The 21,537-nt window shown below is 45.4% G+C and overlaps 2 protein-coding genes across 2 annotated transcripts; both read right to left on the bottom strand.

The window, feature by feature from the left end:
* Window positions 1-542: 542 nt before the first annotated feature.
* On the bottom strand, window positions 543-7,475 carry LOC145543291 (keratin, type I microfibrillar 48 kDa, component 8C-1-like). Its single transcript, XM_081584335.1, has 7 exons — window positions 6,713-7,475; window positions 4,884-4,966; window positions 3,418-3,574; window positions 2,378-2,539; window positions 2,158-2,283; window positions 1,765-1,985; window positions 543-974 (listed from the first exon to the last, which is right to left on the bottom strand). The coding sequence occupies exons 1-7, from the start codon at window positions 7,058-7,060 to the stop codon at window positions 854-856; spliced, it is 1,218 nt and encodes a 405-aa protein (XP_081440461.1). The 5' UTR covers window positions 7,061-7,475; the 3' UTR covers window positions 543-853.
* Window positions 7,476-17,604: 10,129 nt separating this feature from the next.
* LOC145540394 (keratin, type I microfibrillar 48 kDa, component 8C-1-like) lies at window positions 17,605-21,046 on the bottom strand. The gene is made up of 7 exons (XM_081574959.1): window positions 20,590-21,046; window positions 20,404-20,486; window positions 19,583-19,739; window positions 18,746-18,907; window positions 18,526-18,651; window positions 18,133-18,353; window positions 17,605-17,683 (listed from the first exon to the last, which is right to left on the bottom strand). The coding sequence occupies exons 1-7, from the start codon at window positions 20,923-20,925 to the stop codon at window positions 17,605-17,607; spliced, it is 1,164 nt and encodes a 387-aa protein (XP_081431085.1). The 5' UTR covers window positions 20,926-21,046.
* Between the last annotated feature and the right edge of the window lie 491 nt (window positions 21,047-21,537).

Below are 21,537 nucleotides of genomic sequence, written 5' to 3'. Positions count from 1 at the left end.
CTAATTGCAACCTCCCTCCCCAGGTAACAATCATGAAGAATGTTTATTTAAAATCAGTTTTACTCTCTCATAGTCACACCTCACACGTAACTGATATTCAGAGAATAAGCTCTGGGTTTGATCCTAATATTTCTACTTACTATAAACATAAGAGAAAAAATTTAGTCACGCAGTTTCTAGTGCTTGGTTGGCATTTAATAAATGTTAGTTCCTGTCCTTCTTCTCATAGACTTTTGGAAAAAAGGAAAGGTGGAATGTTTGAGAAATGTTAGCTGTTGGACTTTACCAAGTAAGATCCCGTAACTAACATGTTTATCATATTCAGATGAGACCTCTTGCCTTAGTGGTCCCACTGGTTCCCTGCTTGCCTGAGTCTCTGCTTGGACACATTGTGTTTACTGAATGTTAACAAATGGTAATGAAGACTTTTAAGGAGAAGATTAAACGACAAGTCCTTCTTCACTTTCAAGTGGCTTTTATATGAAACATGAACACATAGAGTGAACACTTTAAAAGGAATGAATACAAATGAGAATCATCACTGCTTTGCAAGAGGTAAGTTTATTAGGAGATCAACAAAGGGATTTGGGGAACTGCAAGACAGATCAAAGCAGCAGAGAGAACCACAAAACTCCTCACGTGACAACTTCCCAGCCCAAACCTGTCAGACCATCAGGTCACAAGAAACTGGCCTTGAATTAAGAGGATCAAGTGGGCCTGGACATTCTCTCTCCAGACTATGAATTATGGTGGTGACTGGGGTACTATCCAATGGCTGATGGTTGTCAGAGAGCAGGGCTGGTCCATCAATGGTCCTCTGTCTTCACACAGTCCTCCTGCTGGCCCTGGTTGTCTAGCACCCAAAGGTGTTGCAGGGCCCAAAGCGGGAGCGTGGGCCACAGGGGGTACAGGAATTGGTGACGCAGGACCCGACTGATGATGCGTTGGTCGTGGCGCAGGGGTTGCAGGGCAGCCTGGGACACAGAACCATTAGCTCATCAGCATGAGATGGATAATAACAAAAATAAAGGAGAGAGTTCAACCCAAGGAGACAGGGGACAAACAGAAGCCATTCTCTGACTTCTTAGGAAGCCAAGTCTTATTCGGATCGCTCCTTCTGCAAAGCTTAGAGATGGGGCAGAAAAGAGCAAAGAAGCCTTGAGGTGGAACCCAGCTCTATAAGCCTGGAGTTGTGGAGAAGGCCCTTCATCCTTCCTCACCTGTGAGACAGATTGATAATATCTACTGCACAGATCATGTTCATGAAAATACTTGATTAGGTGAAGAGTGCTGGACCCTAGAAGTGTTTGAGTCACCTCCATTTTTTGATACCCAAATGCTCATCCATAAGGTGGTTGCCCTGATCCCCACTCTGCCTGTCTCAGGGGAATCCCAGCCAGGATCCATGAAACAATAGGTTTGAAAGTGGGGACTAAATCCAAAAGCACTATTCAAGTACATGTGATGGTAGTTACAGGTTTGTTTTCCCTTTTGCTGAAGGAACAAAGCTTTATTTACCCATAAGCTTCCAAAAGCTCACCAGTGGGGTAAACAGTCAAGGCTCAAGAGTATCTTTTGGAGCAGAAAATACCTTTGGGCCTGGTAGTGACAGCAACAAACACCCTTCACTTCCCACTGCTGCAGTATTAAACTCTAGTCTTTGCAGGCATATTGGTATCTGAAATTGACCTGGGCAGCCCCTGTTTTGTCCTTTGGTAGGACTGTGCATGTACCATGCAGGGGTACCACCTGCTCGGTACTCACTTGCAGTCCTCACTGTCCAACAGCCCCCGGTACGTGTTGATCTCACTCTCCAGCCGGGCCCGCACGTCCAGCAGCACCTGGTACTCCTGGTTCTGCCGCTCCAGGTCACTCCTGATCTCTGCCAGCTGCAGCTCCACATTGCTGATCAGGCCCTGCACCTGGGCCAGCTGGGAGCTGTAGCGGGCCTCCGTCTCCGTCAGGGTGTTCTCCAGGGAGTCTCTCTGTTAAGGGTCAAGGAGAGGAAGGTCACAGAGCTGCTCCTTCAGGGACTTCTCCATTGCTTTAAAACAAGTCACAAGCTCCAAGAGCTCAGGAGAGGGTGGTCTGGAGGGCATCCCAGTGCCCCTGACTTCCTGACCTCACCTCCTCACCAGGAGTCTCATCAATACCCACCAGGTTGTGCTGGGCCTGCAGTTCCACCTCCAGAGCGTTGACCGTACGTCTCAGCTCGATGATCTCTGCCTGGGTAGACTGCAGCTGCTCTGAGCTGGACACCACCTGCTTGTTCAGCTCCTCAGTCTGAAACACCAAAGTGCAGAAGACAGGATCAGACTCCACCTGAAGGGCTCCAAGGAGCTGAGAGTCTTGAGACACCATGTGCTGAGATGCTCACCTGCCTGATGTACCATTCCTCCACATCCCTGCGGTTGGTCTCCACCAAGGCCTCATACTGAGCCCTGGTCTCATTGAGCACACGGTTGAGGTCCACAGTGGGGGCGGCGTCCACCTCCACGTTGAGGCGGTCTCCCAGCTGGCTCCGCAGGGTGTTGACTTCCTGATGGAGGAAGGGGAAAGAATGAACTCGTAGAAAGAAATCTATATATAAATTCTCTTTGAGGGAGTCGAATGTGGTGGAAAGATTGCATTAGAATTTAGGACACATATTGATATAAAACTCGATGAAGTTATTTCCTGTGACTCAGGCCTCCTGTCTGAGAGTCTCCATATCTGTATCATGAGGCTGCTTGATCGCTAATGTTTCTTCCCACTCCAAGATTCTACCATTTCTTTTTTACTTTTCCTTTGCTCAGTGATAAACCTGGCATGATAACTGGTTTGTAATCATTGCCACTTAAATGCTACTTAAATAGAGAGAAACTAGGCTTAACTGGTCCCATTTACTTCATGTCTTCTTATCATCACACACTTTCCATGAGGGTTTTTTCCTCTTCATCAAAATATCTAATGTTTGAGACATGCATCTGATATCCTAGTATTACATTCAACCATGAAGTCTGAATCAACCATTATTTCAGTGCCTTCATTTCTCCTATTTTCCTATCTATCCATCCATCCTTCCATCCATTTATTCTAGCTTGGGTTCTACTATCTAGGTGACACATAAAACAAAGAAGTTTGCTATCTCCTTTCAGTCTAAGTCATTAATGGGAAGACAACCTATTCAGAAGACAACCAATCTTATCAAGCAGTAGAAAGTATTTTAAAGCTCTAGCCCCAAATGGAAATAGATTAGCTGACCACACTCTTTTAGGTAAAAGAAGTAAGCTTCCCCAACAACCCACCAAGGGTGTTTTGAGCATCCAGCAAAACGTTCTCAGCTCTAGGATGTCTAGCAAAGACCTAAAAGACCTACATTATCCTGCTCAGGGAAGTTACAGGACTCTCAGTATAGGGATATCAGGACTCTCTTACTTGCTCATGGTTCTGCTTGAGGCAGATCAGCTCTTCCTTCAGGGACTCCACCTGGGCCTCCAGGTCAGACTTGCACAGGGTCAGCTCATCCAGGATCCTACGCAGGCCATTGATGTCTGACTCCACCAGCTGCCGCAAGCCCAGCTCCGTCTGGTACCTTGCACACACAACCAGCAGTCAAAGGAGGTCAAAGAGTAAGACTTTTTCCTAGGCTTTACTTGGCTCGCCCAGTCTAATTCATTACATTGTGAAATATTTGGAATTTTTGCAGTCTTTTGAAAGGGAAAAAGACCACTGCACAGAGTGAAAAGACCTATTTCCTCCCTGAGACCCACAGAGAAGGTGTTGGTGGGGCACCCCTGTATAGTTTTTGTTGTTGTTTAGTCGCTAAGTCACGTCTGACTCTTTTAACCCCATGGACTGTAACACGTCAGGCTCTTCTGCCCCTGGGATCTCCCAGGCCAGAATTCTGGAGTGGAGGTGCCATTTCCTTCTCCAGGGGATCTCCCTGACCCAGGGATTATCAAACCCGCGTCTCCTGCATTGCAGGCAGATTCTTTACCGTTGACCCACCAGGGAAGCCACTGTATAGTTTAAATCTACCTTTCACTTCATTTGTTCTGATTTCCCTTCACAGGCTGCTAACAACTAAGCCCTGTCATCCTCCAGTCTCAAGTGAGCTGGTGACTTCACTAGCCCACTATGGACCTCCTCACCATCCTTTCCAACCACCCTGAGAATCAACCTGGTATCATGAAAGCAGCACTGGATTAGAAGGCAGTGAGATTCAGCCCTGCGGTGAGGACAGTGGTAAGCTCATTAATCTCTCTGAGCCTCGATTTCCTCATTTGTAAAATGGGAACCAAACTGACATGTCAGGGACACATAGTTTTGAGGACATTAGCCCTCTGTTGCCCCCTAGGCCTGGCAAAGCAATAAAGCTATTTTTTCCTACTTCATCTTGCTCCACCCCACCCCCCCAAAAAATGTCATCAGGTTGGCCCAAAGATGAAAAAATGATATAGGTAGGATAACATTGCAAACTATCAAGTCTCATAAAAATGCAATGGATTCTTAGGATTGTAGTGGTCATACCTAGAAAAACTGATGGATTCTCTGAAATGAATTTTGCCTCCTATTTGTGTCATTTAACTTTTTCCAATGGGCTAATCATAACTAAACTGTATTAAGAGACTGGTGTGGAATACACTTTTAAAGTTGATCCAGATGTTAAGATGAAAAAGAGAGAGAATAGATGGCTGCTTGAGCTCCTTCAAACTAAATTTAAAACACAGAATTCTTGCTTCCAGTGAGGAGACTAACATTTAACCTAACTCACCAAATGCAAGAAACCTCCCACTATGATCGTATACAGCTTCTGCTCGCATGCTTCCAGGACAGAGTTCATCACTTTGCAACTCAGCCTGTCCATTATTAAATTGGTCTGATCATTAGAGAAATCTTACTTGGTCCTGAAGTCATCTGCAGCCAGCTTGGCGTTGTCGATCTGCACCACCAGCCTAGCATTCTCTGCCTTGGTGGCCAGGATCTGGGCACAGGATTAATTGTGAAATCAGTTGTAGTAGGAATGAATGTCTCATAACTTAAAGTTAAAAACTATTTTCTTTCAAACAGATATTCCTTCCAAAAAGCTTTGAGTCTTCTCACATTCTCAGTTTGAGAATAAGGGGAGGATTCATTAATAGAACTGATCATTTCAAAACTAAACCAGTCAAGAGGAAATGTGCCTTTTGTCATAAATTCTTCTCTTCTTGGTCTGCCTCTTGTTTCCTGCAGGAACTGAACATACTGGGAACCAAATCTCGCATAGGATGATCAGTGTTCCTGTTTGCTTAGTGGGAGGTGGGGTGCTAAACCCAAAAAACCCCCAAGCAAACAAAAACAAGTTGGTTATCCTATGCTCACACACCACCATTCCAGCCCTGCTGACCACTCTCCACTCTCCCCTCACATTGCCCTGGACAAAGCTTTTGCACAAAGCTTCTGCCTCTACCTGGAATGCCTGGATGCCCTCACCCACCTAGCAAGACACCCTACATAGGCCACATTCCCCTTCCTTCCCCAGTTCCTGCAGGAGTCACTTCTTCCAGGTGCTCCCACAGTACCTTGCACCTAGCCAGTTACACATCTTATCACCTTCACTGTGGTTATTTGTTTCCTCTCTCCCCTATTACACTGTGAGTTCCTGAAGGAAATGGACTCTCTCAACCAGTATTTTATCCCTTGCTCCAGCACTGTGCCACATTCTCACTAAATGTGCAGAAATCAGAGCATGATCTTCAAATCCCACACCGCCTTTCTGACACTCACTTTGCCAGAACTACTGAATGGTGGACAGTCAATTCTGTCAGAGAATCAAGGGCTTGTGAGATTGAATATAAACTCCTCCTCATCCTTCAAACCCTGCTCAGATAGTGCCTCTTCTGAGAAGCCCTCCCTGACCTACACGATGTATTAAGCCCCACTTCTGTGCTCACTCTGTACTTATCCCACTTCTACTCCCATATTTTTGGCCCTGAATTCTCATGTGTATGCACGCCTGCTCTGTGTATACTAGGGAGGATTTTGGAGTTGGTGGCTCTTTTACTTTGTTATAGACACACTCTCTTGTTACATCTTTAAATATCTAAGTATTCATGCAGGAAATTCCTAGCTCCAAGAAATAATTCAGGTGCATATTATTATGTTTTAATGCATACTGCATGCATGCGTGCTAAAGTCATTTCAGTCATGTCCAGCTCTTTGCAACCCTATGGACTGTAGCCGGCCAGGCTCCTCCGTGGAGGAATTTTCCAGGCAAGAATACTGGAATGGGTTGCCATTTCCTTCTCCAAGGGATCTTCCCAACCCAGGCATTCAGCCCACGTCTGTTACATCTACTGCATCGGCAGGCCATTTCTCTACCACTAGCGTTACCTGGGAAGCCCCTTTTAATGCTACCGGCTCTGAAAACAAGACCAGAATACCATAATAGGACTAAAGCATCAGTCAGTCTGGTTTTAAACAAGAAGCAGTGTTAGATTGCTATGACTGACTTTGGTCTAATGCCTTACTCTCTTTCCTGTCTGTACCCCTCCTTCATGGGGCATCCCACATCGATTCTCTAGGAAGATGTGATGCGTCTTATGTAAGCCAGTGACTTCTATGTCTCTGTCCTTATCATTTTCAACATTAGGTTTGACCAAACTTAATCCATTTGGAAGTGGGTATGTCAAATTTAGATAAATAGTTCATCGATTGGCAGCTCATCCGTTGGCAGTGCCCACCCCCTCACCTTCTGCTGGAGCTCCTCGATGGTCCGGAAGTAGGACTGGTAATTGGGGCACACGAGGGGCTCCTGCTGCTGGCTCCTCTCCAGGATGCGGCTCTCCAGCTCTGCATTCTCCCGCTCCAGCTGCCGCACCTTCTCCAGGTAGCTGGCCAGCCGATCATTCAAGAACTGCATGGTCTCCTTCTCGTTGCCATTGAAGGAGCCCTCGCAGAACCAGTTGCAGCTGCCCACATTGGCGGGGATGTTGCAGGCCCCGGGCAGGGTGGTGCCACAGCAGCTGGGGGGCACGCAGGGCCTGGAGGAGCAGCTGGAGCGGAAGCTCAGGTTGGGCAGGCAGCAGCTGTAAGACATGGTGCTGGAGGGAGCAGAGCTCTGAAGGTCTGTTTCTAAGCCTGGTTCCTTTCCGTGATGTAGGCCCTGGTCTTCTCCAGGTCTTTATATTCTGTCAATGGTGGGTGTGGTAGCCACGCTTAGCGTTACCCCTTTTTGCCCTCTCTACCAATTTTTCCATGTTATTTAGCCACCTCACGTGAGTCCTTTACCTCATAAAATGTTTTACACGGGCTTCTTGCTAAGTCAGGACTCATCAACAATCATGCTGGTTGGTTAAGGAAGAGCTTCAAAGTGACCCACCCCTATCTTGCCAACAGCAGCACTTATTCATGGGCTATAGAGTTAGTGAGAGCTATGCCCTATCCTCCAGAGTTGGGGGCACTTCTTCTCCTACACAAGGAAAGGTCAGTGGCTCATCTACCTCATGCTCAGTAAAGACTCTGTGAGAAAAAGCAGACTATTTGGTAGGGAATCCAGGAAGCTGAGACCGGAAAGGATTATGAGGTCATCCTGTCCAAGGTCCCTTTGTCAGGTGCAGGCAATCCTACCCTCTTCCTAGGGGGCTGCAGGAAGCCCCCCAGGCTCCATTTCTGTTATTTCTCAATGCTCACAAAACATTAAGAAAACTAACATCTTGGGATCACCTACTCTTCAGGAAGATTTTACTCTGTGCTTATACATAGTATGACATTCGTCAACTTAAAAAATACTCAGAACCTAAAAGTTGAGGGTTATGTTTTATTCGGCAGGAATTTTTAGGACTTCAAGCCTGGGATACACCATCTCAAGTAACTCTGAGAGAACTGCTTTGAGGAAGCATGGGGGGAGCCAGGTTATACATAAATTTTGCAACAAAGGGAAGGTAGTCCGAATGTCAAAAGATTATTGTTAAAGGAAAACCGGATATCCCAAGTTAAGAAATTTAGTACTTTCCTGCGTATGAGAAGAGGCAAGAGTCTGGGCTCACTGAAATCATTCCTTTGATATGCATCCCAGCTCTCTGGGGCCAGTATCCTATGATTTCACATTCTGAGTTTCCTCAGGGCTCATCAAGGGGAATGGCTGCAGTCTGATGGCTAGATGGCAGGTATTTTTTCTTTCCTGAGTTCCTTCAGGGTTCACCAGCTCACCAACGGTGGTGGCTGCAATCATTGAAGATTATGACATCCTTTGTTTACTGATATGGCAGGAAATATCCATTTCTCATGTTGTTAGAATGGCTTCTGCTTACTGAGAATCCACTGTGCTAAGCACCTTATTTATACTGTCTCTTTCAGCCTACACATAACCCTGCAGGGTTTGCAAATGAGGACACCAAATCTTTGAGAGGTTGTTCAAGGTCACAGAGCTCTTGCATGGTGGAGCCAGCATTAAAACCCCCACTTCTCTGATTCCAATGGGCTTGATCTCTCCTTCACACTATCTCTCTCTTCCAGTCTTCTCACTACCAAGATGCAGTGATGCACAAAAGGATTGAGTGCAATGGGGCTCAACCACTACTAGGCAATATCACCTCCTAAATAATGGTTGGCCAAGAATTAAAAGTCTGTTCTCTATCAAAGAACCAAAGGTCACTTCTATTCTAGTGGAAGGAAGTCTGCTAAGAGAAAATGTAATACCCATTAAAAGCTTAGGGAGAAAAGGGAGATTTACTGGGTTCGATGTCAAAACACCTGATCCCGGTTTTCCAAAGGATATGCATGCCATGTGTTCCAAGTCATTTCAGTCGTGTCCTACTCTTTTCAACCCTATGGACTATAGCCCACCCGGCTCCTCTGTCCATAGGATTCTTCAAGCAAGAATAGTGGAGTGGGTTGTCATGCCCTCCTCCAGGGGATCTTCCCAACCTGGGGTCAAACTCAAGTCTCTTATATATGCATTAGTAGGTGGGTTCATTACTACTAGTGCCACCTGGGAAACCCTTTCCAAAGGACGTGACTCTAAAAAGCCATCACATTAAGTTACATGCTTTCTTTTTTTCAGTTGAGAATTATGTTTTATTCAGTGGACTTCCTGAGGACTTAAGCCCAGAAGACAGCCTCTCAGAGAGCTCTGAGAGACTGCTCCAAAGAGGTGAGGGAGGATCCAGGATGTATGGGAGTTTTGCAATAAAAACCAGATAGTCAGAATATCAAAGGATAACTGTTAATTAAAGAAAACCAAGTATCTCAAGTGAATGAATTTAGCACTTTTCTATGTATGGGAAGATGTAAGAGTCTGGGCACAGTGAAATCATTCTTTTGATATGCACCTCAGCTATCTGAAGAATTGATGTTTTCGAACTGTGCAGCTGGAGACGACTCTTGAGAGCTCCTTGGACAGCAAGGAGATCAAACCAGTCAATCCTAAAGGAAATCAACCCTAAATACTCATTAGAAGAACTGATCGTGAAGCTGAAGTTCCAATACTTTGGCCACCTGATTCAAAGAGCCAGTTCACTGGAAAAGACTCTGATGCTAGGGAAGACTGAGGGCAGGAGGAGAAGGGGGCAACAGAGAATGAGATGGTTGGATGGCATCATCAATTCAATGGACATGAGTTTGATCAAACTCTGTGAGATAGTGAAGGACAGGCAAGCTTGGCATGCTACAGTCCATGGGGTCGCAAAGAGTCAGACACAGCTGAGAGTAACTGAACAACAATATTTTGGGATAGTATCCCATTTTTCTCCATCCTGAATCCCCTCAGGGAGTGGCTTCAGTGGCTGATGTCTTGTTGACTGCAACATAAGGTATGTGACATTCTTCATCCTCTGAACCAAAGCACCTGATCAATTAACACACAAAAGTCTTTTCAGATAAAGGCCTGCTCAAAGGAGGCACTAGAGAATGAATTAAATAGGACTAGTACATGCGCGTTCAGTCATGTTTGACTCTTTGCCACCCCATAGACTGCAGTCTGCCATGCTTCTCTGTCTATGGGATTTCCCAGACAAGAATGCTGGAGTGGGTTGCCATTTCCTTCTCCAGGGGATCTTCCCAACCCAGGGGCTGAACCAGCACTCTTGCATTGCAGGTAGGTTCTTTACCACTGTTGCTACCTGGGAAGCCCCTAAATAGGACTAGTTTTTGTTAAGTAAACATTGTGCCCCACTTAGATTTAAATTACGTGTTTATTGGCATTTCAAAACCATCTATACATTTTGGCAAACATATCCTACCCTTTTGCTATTCCAGATGGAGTTATGAAATATGAGGATTTTATGTTCAATCTATCGGTGCTCAAGATATGAAAAATACTCCTTAAAGTAGCTACTTTTAGTAGCTAAAGTTCCTTTTAGTAGCTACAAGCTAATTCCTCCTATATAGCCTTACTCAGATCACCCCTTCTTCTAACTTGCTCTCACTGGACTCTTTCTTTTGGTTATCCTCACTGAAAGCAAGTCTTCATCTCCAAGAGAGTGTGCTTATTTTGGGACCCAGCCCAGTGAGTTGGATAAAAACCAAACTGAATAGCATCTTCAGTGGGTCAGATACACATTGTGACTGTAAAATTATAATGTATGTTTTCTTGGGTGATTCTGAAAGTCATTTCCAATGTGGAACTTCAACTATGTATTCATAAAAGACAACAGCATTGGAATAAACTTGTATTCTTCCAAAAGATATGTTTTTGACAGGAACAAATTAGGTAATTGTATAGTTTATCCCACTAGAGAAATATAAGTAAAGAAAGAGTATAGAAGACCCTGTAAGTTAATGATTACTCAAGAAAGCAGGTTTGCTTAACCATAAAACAGCAGGCATGCTTAGCAACAAAAAAATCATGCAGCAGAAGCAGGAGACATGACCCAAAACAACAAAACAATGGTGTCATGAGACCCACATTCTGCCCAGTGTGTTCAGTAAGTTAATGACTCCTAGGATATGCTCTCTACACAGATAAAAAAAAAATTATGGAAAGGTGACATTTCAAAGTAAAGATCCTCATTATACTGAAACCTGAAATAATTTTTCCATTGTGCCATGACAGTTCTGGCTTGACCATGTAGAAATAAGAAAACCCCCCAACCCAACTTGGAGGAGGAGCTGATGATGGAAGCATGACATCTACTCAAGAATGAGGAAGAAAGTGGTCTTTTCCCCCTCTTCACATTTTCCTTTGATTATAAAACTGTAGCCCTCTAAGTTCTCAGGGAAGCACCCTCTCGCCCACCCACTTGTAAACCTCACAAGTATCATATTCTAATAAATCACTTCTTATCTATCAGTTTGCTTCTTGCTGAATTCTTTCTGGGCTAAGACATAAAGGACGGGAGCTCTTCGGAGCCCCCTGAAATGCCACCTAGTGGTTTCATTTTGAAGGTAATTATATCCTCACCAACATTCACAATCCACAGTCCACAGTCTGCTCCTCCTGCCTGAATCTCTACCTTTAGGGAGATGTGGAACAGGTGTGTTAATTCAAAATCACTACCAAATTGACTGAAGCATTCCTGGACAAGATCTGATAATGTAAAGCCAATTTGTTGTTTTGTTGTTATTCAGTCACTCAGTCTTGTCCAATTCTTTTGCAACCCTATTGACTATAGCCCTCCAGGCTCCTCCGTCCATGGGATTTCCCAGGCAAGGATACTGGAGCAGGCTGCCATTTCCTTCTCCAGGGGATCTTCCTGACTCAGGGATCAAGCCCAGGTCTTCTGCATTGCAGGCAAATTCTTTATTTCTGAGCCATCAGGGAATAGCTGAATTCATTAGCTTTTCTCTTTCTCCCCTTCTTCAATACCCCGAGCTTCAAAACATAAAAATCTAGACAATGGCACTTTTTAAAGAATAGGAAAGGAATATGTGTTGTAGACTAGTAAATATGTTCATGGAGACCCCTATAACCATTACTGTAGCTTTCATCTCAGTTAGGATGGAATAATCCAGAAGTAAGTATCCTGTATCTTCAAAAGTGGAAGGCAATGTTTAGAAAAGGCAACCATCCCACATCTCGCGTAGAAGTAACTATGATCGCTACATAGTGGTCATTAGATGATGGTTGAGAGGTCCTGTATCTATTGAGAAAACAGCCAAGTTTTAATTCACATCCCAGAAATTCTGGAAGGCAATTGCCTTTTATTTATTCCACTTACTGTGTTCTGTGAATTCTTACCTTTATGTTAGCAAAGACCTTGTCTCTAGTCAATGATCCTTCAATAAACATGATGGGCAAATCAACTGCTAACAAACAGAAAGGTTTTACACTTGCTCATGTAATTGTGGCAGATGCCATGGTAAGGCTTCTGGTCTCCAGATGTGAGCAAATTGCAGTTGAGGTTGAAGGATACTATTTATTATGGAAGCCAAGGCTATTTCTGTGGGAGGGATCACACGCAAACTCATAACCATGGAGTAGAGTCAGAGCAGATGTGCTGAGGCATCCTCCCTCCAGCAGGATTTTAAAGGCATCAGAGGCCTCTCTCTCCTCCTTCCCAAAACCTTCTCCCCTGATGGCCAGGCACAGCACCTGAAGTTCTCACCAGCAGAAATGTAAAATGTATTCTGTGGGAGATGCGAAGTAACATATTGGACCACTTACTGACCAAGAAGGATAGGGTGGGGAGGAAGGTGGGAGGGGACACATATATTCAGAATGGAGGTGACACATATATTCCTATGGCCAATTCATGCTGACGTATGGTAAAAACCATCACAATATTTTAAAGTAAAGGGCTTCCCTAGTGACTCAGCCAGTAAAGAGTCTGCCTGCAATGTGGGAGACCCGGGTTAAATTCCTGGGCCAGAAAGATCCCCTGGAAATGGCAGCCCACTCCAGCATTCTCTCCTGGAGAATCCCATGGACAGAGGAGCCTGGTGTGCTACAGACCACGGGGTCACAAAGAGTTGGACTCGACTGAGTGACTAACACACAAACATTTTAAAGTAATTATTCTCCAATTAAAATAAACTATTTAATTTTAATGTTTACACATAGCAAGGAGAGGCCAGGAGTGGAATCACTGGGTGCACACAGATCGGGGGATCGACTTATGCCAAAGAGTGATGAAGTATCACTCACTGATTGATAAGAAGATCAGAAACACTGTCCAATTACAATACCAGCCCACCCAAGTCAGCCCAAATGAGAGGTGCTTACAAGAACAGGATATAAGGCTTCCACAGGCTGTTCCATAAAGGCAATTGTTGCCAATTTACTAATTATCCAGCCTCACTGCATTGAGGAGAGAAATTGTGATGGTGATACAGGAACTAAGCCAGCAGATTTGGCTCTGAGAAGATACTCACACAGGATTTCTATTGAGGGACAAGTAGCAGAGGACCTGGAGGATGAATCACCTCAAGAGCAAAATGAACTGAGCAAAGAGAGATATAGACACTTCAAACAGGATTCAGGGACCACTCCACAAAGCCTCTCCAGAGCATCCATTATTTGTCTTACACTCAGTCCTAGATTCTCAATAGGAATGGAGTCCAGGGAGGTTCTAAGGGACAAGCTGAGTTAGAAAAGTGCAACATTATTCCCTATGTTTTTAACTCTATCCAGTCTAGAATAGAGGAGTTAAAAAAAATGTGAAACAATCCAGGACAATGTAACCTTAATGGTTTTAATCTTCTGAATGAGCTGGATTCAGGGCCCACTCAGAAAAGAAATGAAAACCTGATTATGTGACTGCTCTGAACCTCAAAAAGAAGTCAAAGTTGCTCAGTCGTGTCTGACTGTTTGTGACCCCCTGGACTATTCCATGTGACCCCATGGAATTCTCCAGGCCAGAATACTGAAGTGGATAGCCATTCCCTTCTCCAGGGGATCTTTACAACCCAGGGATTGAACCCAGGTCTTCCACATTGCAGGCAGATTCTTTACCAGCCACCAGGGAAGCCCTCAAAGGGAAGAGCAGATGCTAAAACGTTTATCAAAGAACACAGAGAACAAAGCGAGGTAAAATTCATGTTTACTATGAATGCACTGGGTTGGATTCTTGCATTAAGTTCACTATGGAGTTGGTGATCCAAGACAGATGTGAAAGAGCCTTGAAATATGACTGCTTCACCCAGAGTCCAACCATGTCTCCATACAGCCACCAGTGATCTCCCTGTTACTGTACCCAGTGGATTTGCCTGAATACTCATATTCCTTGCCCTGGATGCTATTGATCATGCCTTTGTTGAAACTGACTTCTTTAGACTTCTGTGGTTCTTCAGTTGCATCCCCACCTCCCTCTCCAACCGCTTATAACCAGATATCATCTATCTCCTCAGTGGTGGTTTAGTTGCCAAGTCATGTCCGACTCTTGCGACCCCATGGCCTGTAGCCTCCCTCTCCTCAGAGACTCAGCTAAACCAAGGCAAACCTCAGGTCAAGGACTTTGGAGGGGTCCAGACCTGTTCTGTCATCCTCTACAATGATCCCCAAGGTTCTTTCCTACTCCAATATCTTCTCCTTGATGGTCTAAACAACTCCCACAGCTCTATTATCATCTTTATTTAGGTAACTCTCTGACATCTCTCCCAAATCTAGTCATCCTTTTCCAGCTCTCTCTTGGAGAACCACTGTTACTTCATTTTCTGAGCCTCAAAAACTTTATTCATGTTGACCATACCAGATAGTCAATCAGTACTGTTTCCTTCCTTCTCTCTCCATTGTTTCTCTACCCCCAGTCGGCTTCCATGTGCCTCTGAAATCCACCCCACCACTTGCCCCATCACTCCCCACCACCACCAACCATCTCAGTTCTTGTTGTCTCTCACTAGCCTCCTAATTGATCTTCCTTCTTTTTCACAAACTTCTAGGACCCGTTACAATCCATCCTATACACAGCTGCCCTATAGATCCTATGTCAACTTCTCTTAATAGCAAATCTTACAGGTAACCATTCAAAGTGCTGCTAGATATGGCCCTCCCTAACTACTTTGCAGTATCATCTTCTGCTAAACCATATTAATCCTCTGCTCCAGGATAGAAATTGGTATGTCAGGCTCTAAACACACCCCAGGCTCTCTCATCTCCCTACCAGGCAAAGTTCATGCTTAAAAAACTTTCCTCTTCTTAGACCTGCACACACTCATCTGTCTAACCATATCCCATCAAACTCTAGTTCAGAATTATGCTAATATCATACAATAATAGTTGATTGAAGTTGCAACTGTGGGAAGTATATAAAGTTTTAATAACCTTCTCATGAACCCTCGTTAGTGTTACTGTTCCTTATTTATTTCACTTATGATGCTCCCTGGTTTACACTAGCCTTCAATTAGGTGAACATACTCTCTCTTGAAGGACCTACAATCAATGATGCAGGCAGGTGAAATTTATATGAACAATGTTTGGATTTTCAGAGCTTTGATTGGGAGCTACTTTCTTCTTGGAGTCTCTTCTTAACACTCTCACACCTTGGAAATTCATCATTTTTATTTACACCATTCTTGAGCCGCATTTTGAAAGAAATTTTATTGTCAATAAAATTGTTGTAAAGCAACTATGCTGCTTTACAATGTTGTGTTAGCTTCTGCTGTATGGCAAAATGAATCAGCCACATGTATATATATCTCCCCTCTTCCTTGGATTCCCGTCTTATTTAGGTCACCACTGAGCACTGAGTAGAGTTCCCTGTGCTATATCATAGGTTCTCATTAGTTATCTGTTTTATATATAGTAGTGTATATATGTTGATCTCAATTCATCCCACCCACCGCTTCCCCCTTTGGTATCCATACATTTGTTCTCTGTGTCTCTGTCTTTATTTCTACTTTGCAAACAAGTTAATCTATACCATTTTTCTATATTCCACACTTAAGTGTTAATATATGATATTTGTTTTTCACTTCCTGACTTATTTCTCTCCAAATGACAGTCTCTAGGTCCATCCATGTCTCTGCAAATGACACAGTTTCTATCATTATTGTGACTGAGTAATATTTCATTGTACCTATGTAACACATCTTATTTATCCATTCCTCTGTTGCTGGACATTTAGTTTGCTGTTGAAAATAGTGCTGCAGTATACATTGGAGTACAGGTACCTTTTTGAATTATGGAGCCACACAAGGTTTGTCTGTATGGTGCTTGTCTCTTTGTCTTATCCACTCTAGACTATAAACACACTGTGGTCTAGGATTGGGGTTCACTTATTTGTGTGTCCTCAGTACCATACATAGTACTACACAACAGATGGTTGTTTGGGGCTGTGTCAGTCAGCATCCAAATGAATGAATCATTGAGACAGTGGCCAATAGAATTCAAAATTTTGAATATTCAGCGATGAGGCAAGTGAGGGTGGGGTAGGATTCGTGTTTGTTGTAGGGAGACTTAATGAACATTGGCCTTTCTTGAAATGATAGGCAATGAAATGATAATGAGGTTATGGAAGAACATTCTAGATATGAGCAAAGAGCTAGTGGAAAGAATAACTTTGAAGAGAGGGAGGTAAAGAGATACACCTGTCTGCATTAAAGGGTCCTTAGATTACTAAGTGTTGAGTATAACAAGTGGGTAACAAGATGGACCAGTTTGGCAAAGATAAGTTTTTGTCCAATTAAATGCAATGCGATGGCTTGATACCAGGTGAAACTGTCCTATGTGTGAAGACTTGGAAGTCAAGCTGAGGTGTAAGATTTTGGAGTCGTCAGCAGAGAGGTGTGAGTTCTCCATGAGCAGGGATGTAGAAGGAAAAACGTAGACTCACAAATCCAGGTATTTCCTCCACTTGAGATAGAAAGAGGAAGACAGGCTAATCAGAAGACAGAGAACAAATAGAGGTCTAACAAGAGGACCCAGAATGTGCGGGGTGATGGAAATCATTGAAGGTACATTCTAAGGAAATAGTAGGCATCTACACTGGTGACACATGTGCAGCCAAGAGGCTGAGAGGAGAGGAGAGCTCCTCTTGAACAGCCTCTACAGGAGCTAGTCTTCACAGTTAGGGAGAAATGGAAACAGAGAATTCCAGAATGATGGGGATGAGAGTGGGAGACAGCTGTAAGCTTTGGGGAGGATGCTCACAATTGCAGCCATGGCCAGGGAAAAAAAAAGCATGTGTTTTAAAAGCCAGTTTTTCTGCATGGTCTTCCTGGGTGGGAGCCTCTCAGGAGAACAGCCTCTCTCTCCCTCTGTTTTTACCAGTGGAACATATGACTGGGACAGTCACTGAACCCATTTCATCCTCCTAATGAAGGGTTATTTTTATGAAACAGCCATGACAAGTACTTTACAATGCATGCATATGTATGAGAAACACATTTACTATGCCAGAGAAATAAAGTTTATTGGGAAGTAATTGAAGTAGCCTCCTTGCATTCCAGAGAATACCAAAGAGGCTAGGAAAGCAGGAAACACAATACCTAGAGGAAACACCCTAAAGTAAAACCTGGAGCTCAGATTGCTGGACTGTCTTCAGAGACAGAGACTCGACCTTCAGCAGGAGGGACTTTTCCAGACATCGGAAGCGGATGAAGTGTGTCTTGGCTCATGGAGAGCACTTCCGTGTGTAGAAATTTCAGAGCTGGCTTGACAAGGTATCTAAATGGTAACTGAGCTCCAGCCAAGGCAGGACATGGGGATCTTTCCTGTGCTTGTTCTAGGCTTCATTGTTGTCTTCAAAGAGGAGGCAGGTTTTTTAATTAACAGCGACGATTGTGAGAGCAGGACCCACAGGAAATGCCACTAGCATTGGTGGTGGCACATGGGTTGCGGGGGAGCCTGGGAGAACACAGAGGTTTAGAATGGGTTGGGCAAAGGAGTGGCAAGAGTGCTAAGGTACTTTACAAGACACATCTGAATTCTTAGTGGTTGAAGTTAGTTGCAATCAACTTTGATTGTTACCAAATCCCTCTCCCTCTCTGCCATGTGCACAGATGGAAAATTGTTATCTAATGCTCTTGAGATCTCACAGAACTCAACACAGTCTCCCTCACCCAACAGTTGCTATTGTAACAGTTTCTACCACCACCCCTCCACTGTTAGCTCCCTGAGGCAGGGGATGAATGTCTTTCGCCTTTGACCTTTCACATTTGCCTAACCATCGCAAAGGAGACACTCCATGAATGTGTGCTCTTTGGTGAATTGGAAACATGGCCAACATGGGCATGCCCACAGTGTCTTGTAGACCCACCACACATTTTCCCAGGATCCCTTCTCCCCCTACTCACTTGCAGTCCTCGCTGTCCAGCAGCCCCCGGTACGTGTTGATCTCATTCTCCAGCCGGGCCCGCACGTCCAGCAGCACCTGGTACTCCTGGTTCTGCCGCTCCAGGTCACTCCTGATCTCCGCCAGCTGCAGCTCCACATTGCTGATGAGGCCCTGCACCTGGGCCAGCTGGGAGCTGTAGCGGGCCTCCGTCTCCGTCAGGGTGTTCTCCAGGGAGTCTCTCTGTCAGGGGGCAAGGGGAGGAAGGTCACAGAGCTGCTCCTTCAAGGGCTTCTCCATCACTTCCAAACACGTCATGAGCTCCAAGAGCTCAGGAAAGGGTGGTCCAGAGGACATCCCAGTGCCCCTGACTCCCTGACCTCACCTCCTCACCAGGAGTCTCATCAATACCCACCAGGTTGTGCTGGGCCTGCAGTTCCACCTCCAGGGCATTGACCGTGCGTCTCAGCTCGATGATCTCTGCCTGGTAGGACTGCAGCTGCTCTGAGCTGGACACCACCTGCTTGTTCAGCTCCTCAGTCTGAAACACCAAAGTGCAGAAGACAGGATCAGACCCCGCCTGAAGGGCTCCAAGGAGCTGAGAGTCCTGAGAGAGCATGTGCCAAGATGCTCACCTGCCTGATGTACCATTCCTCCACGTCCCTGCGGTTGGTCTCCACCAAGGCCTCGTACTGAGCCCTGGTCTCATTGAGCACACGGTTGAGGTCCACAGTGGGGGCAGCGTCCACCTCCACATTGAGGCGATCTCCCAGCTGGCTCCGCAGTGAGTTGGCTTCCTGAGGGAGGAAGGAGAAGAAATGAATCCACAGAAATGGATCTTCAATCTTCCTGCTGCAGGGAAGTGAGCACAACCCTGCCCAAAGAACCCACAAGGAACAAAGGTGACATTCACTAAGGAAGAAATGTGACAGAGCTTTCCATTGTAAACACAGAGGCACACCAGGAAAAAGAAATGTGTTATTTTCTCCATTTGGAGTACTTAGCTAGAAACACACAATTGTGGAATTGAATGATCATGTTTTCTAGGAGGGTGAATAATAGCAAGGAAATAATGATGTCATGATAGCAGCTATTTTATATTTATACTTCATATAATACTTATTTCCCTCTACCTGTATGATGCACTGTGTTTTTACATGATCATCTCCACAGCCTTAAGACTAGAGAGTGTGTTATTCCTTTTTCTCTTCCCCTCTATTTCTACCACCAAATTCAGGACCAGCAGAGAGGAGACCTCAATGAATATAAGTTCTTTCCCAGCATCTCCAACACCATCCACTCCTCGCAGCTCTCCTCACCCCTGCTCTCGATGGAGATAGCATCACCATTCCCGGAGCTGACCTTGAGTTCCTCAGAGAAAGGTCCCAGCCCAGGAGGTCTGACAGCAGTTGCCTCCTGACTCCCAAAGCTAAAGACTTATCCCTGAAGCCTATGGTTTCTTTTCCTCTCACCTCCTCATGGTTCTTCTTGAGGCAGAGCAGCTCCTCCTTCAGGGACTCCACCTGGGCCTCCAGGTCAGCCTTGCACAGGGTCAGCTCATCCAGGATCCTACGCAGGCTGTTTATGTCTGACTCTACCAGCTGCCTCAAGGAACGCTCTGTCTCGTACCTGCACACACAGACCAGAGTGGGAGAATGAGCCAGGCAGAAGCCTCGCTCCCTGCCCCATGTCTTGTGTTCATGGGACTGGTCTGGCTCTCTTTGCGCTGACAGTTTTCCGCCTCTTCACATCCATGCTTTCTTCAAAATCTACATAAACAGGATGGAGAAGCCTTGGACTCACCCCAACACCAGAAAGCACTCAGGGGACTCACGAAGTGGACTCTCTCTCCTGTCAATTTTTGTTGGTTAATATACCACCCAATCCGGAGAAGGCAATGGCAACCCACTCCAGTACTCTTGCCTGGAAAATCCCATGGATGGGGGACCCTGGTAGGCTGCAGTCCATGGGGTCGCGACAAGTCAAACATGACTGAAGCGACTTAGCAGCAGCAGCAGCAGCATACCACCCAATCAATCAATCTCACCAAGAACAATTCATTAGTCTCAAAATTTGGGAGTTGAAGGCCTTTCAGAAAGAGCAATATAAACTGAAGCTCAAATAGCACATGAGTCTGGATCTCTGTTTGCCAATGGTTTTACCTAGCTGGTCTTAAAAAAAAAAAAATGCCAGGAGAAATAAAAAGGGAGAAATGGCTTTCTCTTCTCTTCCAGGCAATGTTAGGCCCACACAGGGGCCTTGGAGGTCACCTAGCCCCAAAACCTCAACATACTTGGTCCTGATGTCATCAGAGGCCAGCTTGGCATTGTCGATCTGTACCACCAGCCTGGAGTTCTCAGACTTGGCACACAGGATCTGAAAACAAGATTCCATGGTGAGGACCATTTGAACTTGAGAATATTTTATTGCTCAAAGACAGGAAGCTGCTCCTGTGCCCCCTCGCAGCCCAGCCCCTCACCTTCTGCTGGAGCTCCTCGATGGTCCGGAAGTAGGACTGGTAGTTGGGGCACAAGAGGGGCTCCTGCTGCTGGCTCCTCTCCAAGATGCGGCTCTCCAGCTCCGCGTTCTCCCGCTCCAGCTGCCGCACCTTCTCCAGGTAGCTGGCCAGCCGATCATTCAAGAACTGCATGGTCTCCTTCTCGTTGCCGTTGAAGGAGCCCTCGCAGAACCAGTTGCAGCTGCCCACACTGGCAGGGATGTTGCAGGCCCCGGGCAGGGTGGTGCCACGGCAGCTGTGGGGCACACAGGGCCGGGAGGAGCAGCTCAAGGTGGACAGGCAGCAGCTGTAAGGCATGGTGCTGGGAGAGGTGATGGTAGGACAGGTGAACTGATGGAAGTGGAAGTCGATGAGGTTTGAGTCTCTCCTTTCTCCGTGGTCCTTTTATACCCTTAAGGGTGGGAGGGGTCTTGGCACTCAGCAGTTTCCTTTCCTAATGCTTCGGCTAATTTTTTTCTCCAAAATACGCTACTTAGATGCCTCCCAAGAGTCCCCCCTCAACTCATAAAATTATTCCATTCAGCTTGTGTCATAACAGGCTCCTCCAGGGTGCTTGTGGCTGGTAATATCCGAGTTTCATCAGATGGCTTCAAAGGAGGTAGAATCATCACGGCCCCAGGTGGCTCTCCCCATTACTCAGAGGGGAGGACAGCCAGGGACATGGGGTGGAGTTGCTTAGGAATCAGGAACTCCTCGCCCATGAATTTTTGCCATTGGACTCCTTGGAAAGAGAGTGTGGGGTGAATAGTCTTTTCAATGGCCAGCCAGCTTCTCTCAAGTCTACCCATGCTTCACTGTTCAGTTCAACCCATCCTCGGAGCAGAAGCTTGTCCTGTATTAACTATGAGGATTCTGAGCCTTCCTCAGGGAGAGTATTTACTGGGGCTTTGGGAATTTGTCAATACCTGG

This window comes from Giraffa tippelskirchi, chromosome 3 (genome assembly GCF_054371585.1).
Source record: "Giraffa tippelskirchi isolate mGirTip1 chromosome 3, T2T-mGirTip1v1.2.pri, whole genome shotgun sequence".
NCBI lineage: Eukaryota > Metazoa > Chordata > Mammalia > Artiodactyla > Giraffidae > Giraffa > Giraffa tippelskirchi.
This window is presented reverse-complemented; position numbering and strand designations above follow the sequence as displayed.